The 5,697-nt window shown below is 34.2% G+C and overlaps 1 protein-coding gene across 1 annotated transcript in view; it reads right to left on the bottom strand.

The window, feature by feature from the left end:
- SASS6 (SAS-6 centriolar assembly protein) overlaps positions 1-5,697 on the bottom strand; it is a 59,793-nt gene that overhangs the window by 22,712 nt on the left and 31,384 nt on the right. Inside the window, exons 8-11 of the mRNA XM_007449607.1 lie at positions 3,346-3,537; positions 359-553; positions 149-238; positions 1-70 (exon numbers count right to left, since the gene is read on the bottom strand). The exon at positions 1-70 is cut by the window's left edge and continues 110 nt beyond it. Of these exons, the coding sequence (XP_007449669.1) occupies positions 1-70; positions 149-238; positions 359-553; positions 3,346-3,537 (547 nt within the window). The remainder of the gene's footprint in view (positions 71-148; positions 239-358; positions 554-3,345; positions 3,538-5,697) is intronic.

Consider the following 5,697-nt stretch of genomic DNA (forward strand, 5'->3'; position numbering starts at 1 on the left):
TATTCTTCAGTTTCAATTTACCCATTAAGGTCTTCAGATCCCCTTGCAACTTTTTGATAATTTCATTTGCCTGTAAAAGAGCTTCATATGTACATCTCTACATAATCCAATGAAATATCAATGTTCTATTAAGTTTTTAAAAACAAACCTTAAGAAGTTCAGCTGATAATGATTTTATTGTAGCTTCAAGTTTTCCCAGTTGTACCTGATTTTTCTCACCATTTTCTTCTAAAGCCACCTGATACATATTTTTAAAAACATGAATAGTTAGGAAGTCTGTGTTTACTTAGGAAAAGCATCATTTATAAACGTGATCATTTATAAACCATCAATTTGTTTAGAAAATTTTAAAATAGACCTTTTGTTCCTGGATTGTATCAAATGCTTCTTTTGTTCTTAAAACAAGCTGATCCTTATCCTTGATTTCCTGTTCTAAAACAGCCACTTTTGTTTGTAGATGATTAATATGCTTTTCTTTTTCATGGCACTCAGTATCAAGTGTAGAATTCTCTCTTCGCAAAGAGAGGACTTCTTGCTTAGCCCGCTGGAGCTCCTAGAGGAGGAAAAAAAAAAGTTGCATTATGAAAAAGGAAAGTTGGCTGGTTTGGTAATTTATAATTAAGATATTTAAAACAGAAAAAATGTCTTTAATAACTTTAAAGTTCTAGTACTGGTATTCTTTTAAAGAAATGAAGGTCTCTCTAAAGGCACATGTAACTTGTAGATCTGAAATATAATTGTAAAATACACTAGTATCTAATGCAATGACAACAAGGGAAAATGAAACAATCCTTATTTATGAATAAATTACTAGAACTTTTGAAAACCAGTAACAAGAATTTTCTGATGTCTTCAAATCTACAGTTTAAAAAAAAAACACTTAGGTAATAAATGCTCATTATAACAGAATTTCAAGATACATAAAATATATAAATGAAAAGAAAGCCCTATCATTCTACCACCAAAGCAGTGACTCTCAATCTAGTCTGCATATTGAAATCACCTGGAAAGCTTTAAAAACTACTGATGCCTGGTACCATGCCCAAGAGATTCTGATTTCATTAGTGTGAGATATGGCCTGAGTTCTTCAACTGTTTCCAAGGGTAGCCAAGAAATCATGAGATACTGTTAACTGACAATAGTTGTTAATTAAAAACAGATTATCATACTAAGTGAAGTCAGAAAGAGAAAGAAATACTATATGATATCACTTATATGTGGAATCCAAAATATGATACAAATGAACATATTTACAAAACAGAAACAGACTCATAGACGTAGAAAACAAACTTATGGTTACCAAAGGGGCAGCCCGGGGGCAGGCTGGCTATAAATTAGGAGTTTAGGATTAGCAGATACAAACTACTACGTATAAAATAGATAAATAACAAGGTCCTAATGTATATCACAGGGAACTATATTCAATAACCTATGATAAACCATAATGGAAAATATGAAAAATAATATTAAAAAATAATTTTCAAAAAATCTATACTAGATCACATCTCTATCAGCTAATATCAGTCCAAATGTTGCCAGTATACTATACTAAAGCCCAGTATGTAGTATTCCTAATTAGTTTTCTATTTTAACAAAAACTTTACAAAATAATTTTATAGTATTATACCATAGTGGTTTTAGAAACACAGACTCTGCTATCAGGCAGACTTAGAATACAAATCCTGGCTCTTCTGTGTGACCCTGGGAATTACTTAACCTCCTTAAATTTCAGTCCCTTATTTGTAGAATAGAAACACCACCTCATAAATTATTTAATTTCATCTTCACAAAAACCCTTACATAAACTACTTAGCATACTGCCTGGCACATAGTAAATACCTGATAAATGGTAGTAATTATTAATTTTAGGGTACTAATCTCTAAAAGGTATAATTCAACATAATTAGGTAACAATACTCAGAAGTTTAAAAAAGAAAATTCCCAGGACTCATAATTTGCAAGTCTTATGCAAACCTTGGAAGAAATATTTTGATTACATTATATGAAAATCAACATAACAAAGCAAACTGTTTATATACACTGGCCAGTGTCAGTGCTAAAACAGAAGAAACCATGTAGCATTATAATGAAGTATTCACTATCTAATGTACTATGCAGGCTGAAATGTTTTACTAACTGGTGTGAAAGGTGAAGAGGGTAGTGAGAAGGACTGAAGACATCTAATTGTTAGCACAGAATGCTGTGAGGATCTGAACATAAAATCAGTCAGGCTTTAGGGCTTCCTTGGTGGCGCAGTGGTTGAGAGTCAGCCTGCCAATGAAGGGGATGTGGGTTCGTGCCCCGGTCCGGGAAGATCCCACATGCCGCGGAGCGGCTGGGCCCATGAGCCATGGCCGCTGAGCCTGGGCGTCCGGAGCCTGTGCTCCGCAACGGGAGAGGCCCAACAGTGAGAGGCCCGCATACCGCAAAAAAAAAAAAATCAGTCAGGCTTTAGAGTTTCTAAGCATAACAGACTGGTCAAATGGAGTTGGATGTCTTGTGAGCTAGAATAACAGTGGAGATCTTTACATTCAAACATGACAGACTTAACAAAATCTACATATGTTTTCTAATAACTCATATGACAATAATGTATAATAATGCTAGGAAGGAGTCTATCATCACTGCCAAAGTGTCAACAAAAGTACCACTATAGCAAAATATTTTAAATGTCTCTGTTGCCTAAAAGAACAAGGTAGTACTAGAGACAGGTAAATAAAGGATTTCAATCCTCACTTTTCTACTTATGGCCATGCCAACTTGGGCAAGTTACTTAAGTTCTCTGTGCCTTAGTTTCATCATCTGCAAGATGGGGATAATAACAGTACCTTCTTTAAAATAACTGTTATAAGAATTAAATGAGTTAATATATATGCAAAGCACATAAAACAGTGTTCAGTAAGCATTAGCTATTATCATTTCTATTATTATTAGCATTATTATTTCTAGACACTAAACTTCATAGTTGTGTAATATGTTGAGTAGACTGAAAGAAAGAACGAGCCCTGCCAACACTGAGCACCCTGAGCCACAGACACTGTGCTGATGTTGAAAGTACACTGAAAGATCTGAGGGCTGTGCCAAAGAGATGCTACTCAAGGCCCCAACGAAAAAAATCCAAGTTTACCTTAGCGCTGTTCTCAATTAGTCAATTTTATTAGATTTTGGATTCTCAATTTTTTTCGTATTGTCTGAACTGACTACCCTAAAACTACAAGAGATCCTTGCAGAGCATCCAGAACACCACCCGTACAAGTAATAAAGTAAACAAATTAAAATCAAGTCACCAAATTAAACTGTGCTTTTAAATTGGGGGGGGGGGAGACCAACCCCAACGTTCCATACCTCTTCAACACCAGACAGTTTTGTTTTAAGTTCTCTGATGGCAGAGTCTCCTTTATATTTCCTTTCAGTGAGGTCTTTATTAGCAGATTCTAACTCAGACAATCTGTTTTGTAGCTGCTGGATGTTTCGTTGATGGAGGATTTCTAAATCTTTTTTCTGTTGTTCATGCTGCTGTTGGTATCGAACCTGTGCCTATTACATAATAAAATACAGTACCAAAATTCAAAGAAAAAAAATACAAACATGAGATTTGAACCAAAAAAATCTTAATTATTCTTCTTTATAAGATTTCCTTGCTTTTAAGAGAATCTATTTTCAATTACGGGTTTCATGAAAAAGAAAAGTCAACAAAGTCAAATTTACCACTATCATCTTGTTCATAATTTCTTCTTCTCCTAAACCTGTATGTTTAGAAATAATGGTCTTCAAATTAAGGGAAGAATGATATAGGATTAAGTTAAAAAAGAAAAAAGCAAATTGCAAAATAGTATATATAGTGTGAACCTATTTCTGAGAAAACAAATGAGCAGGTACATAAGAAACTTTCAGTGTTTGCTTTAAACCACATTATACTGTTTCCGTTTTTTACAACCAGTATATATGTCTTATAATGAAAGAAACATCTAAACTTGTAAAATTGACATGGTATAGCTCAGTCTTATATTTAGTTGTTACATTTCACCAACAATAAAATTTGAACATAGTTGTAACTCTGAAATCTCTGGTACCTCTTCGAATCATACCACTAATCTACCTTAATAATTTCTGTTGTTGGACTTGGAGGGCATTATACTAAATGAAAGAAGTCAGAGAAAGAAAAATACTGTATGATATCACTTACACGTGGAATCTAAAAAATACAACAGACTAGTGAATAAAACAAAAAAGAAGCAGACTCACAGATACAGAGAACAAACTAGTGGTTATCAGTGAGGAGAGGGAAGGGGGAGGGGCTATACAGGGTTAGAGGATTAAAAAAGGGTTATTATGGGATTATATAAAATTGTGTATGTGAAACTTTAAAAACTGTAAAGCACTACAGAATTTAAAGAATCTTTCATTCAATAACAAATTTTAAAAATGTTAATTTGTTGATGAACACTATCAAATCCTAAATACATTTTAAAAATAAAGAGTATTTTTCTCATTATGAAAGTTATACATTCTCTTAAAGGCATAAAGAAAGAAATCACAGATAACTGATGATCTCATCCAAGGAGTCACTCTAAATATTTAGAAATATTCCTTTCGAGTCATTTATATGCTTATACTGACACCACACATACACACATAACACACATAGTTAAATTTAACAAAATGAGACCAACCTGCTTACACAATTTGATCATGCTTTTTAATCCTTTAGCATTTGCACCTCCTCACATCATTAAAAAACTCTTTGTAAATACTTTTAATAGCTGCACAATATTCTATCCCATGGCTATACCATAATGCAATTAACCCCTGCTCTACTATGGATACTGAGTTCCCAATTTTTCGCAATTACAAATAAAACTATGGTTAATATTTTTGTGCATAAGCATACATCCAAATTCAAATTATTTCCTTTTGATCAATTATAGGTCAAAAATATGTAAACAAATATAAAGCTTGATACTAGTTCCAAAACTGCATTCCAGAAATGTTGTACCCATTCAAAAATTCCTACCACAAAACCAGGAGAGTGTCTCTCTCATAAAATACTTTGGGAATTTTACATAACTATTTTAAGAATTCCTCATTTTTGGAAAACTAAAATTGAGAGAAGAAGGAAGAAAAAGAGATAAAACAGAAAAAAAGAGTCCATATAAAACTGAAAATGAAACCTTGGAAGAAAACACTCAAGGAGCAATCAAGGAAAAAAAACAATGAGCAAACTGGTACAGATGCTAACTGTAACTGTCTAAGAGGGTAATCAAACACACTGAAGGCAACAGAGACTAAAGATTATAAACATAAAGAACTGGCTTTAGGGCTTCCCTTGTGGCGCAGTGGTTGAGAGTCTGCCTGCCGGTGCAGGGGACACGGGTACGTGCCCCGGTCCGGGAAGATCCCACATGCTGCGGAGTGGCTGGGCCCGTGAGCCATGGCCGCTGAGCCTACACGTCCGGAGCCTGTGCTCCGCAACGGGAGAGGCCACAACAGTGAGAGGCCCGCGTACCGCAAAAAAAAAAAAAAAAAAAAAAGAACTGGCTTTATCCCAGCAATAATCAGAATTTTGGAGCTTTTGTTTTAAAAAGTGTAATGGATAGGATTACAATATTTACATTTTCTACTTTGTTTATTTCAGGTGATTCTGATGCACACTAAAGTCTTTAAAATCACTGCTCTATAGACTATCTATCAGCAGGA

Source organism: Lipotes vexillifer, unplaced genomic scaffold, assembly GCF_000442215.2.
Source record: "Lipotes vexillifer unplaced genomic scaffold, Lipotes_vexillifer_v1.1 scaffold445, whole genome shotgun sequence".
Lineage (NCBI taxonomy): Eukaryota > Metazoa > Chordata > Mammalia > Artiodactyla > Lipotidae > Lipotes > Lipotes vexillifer.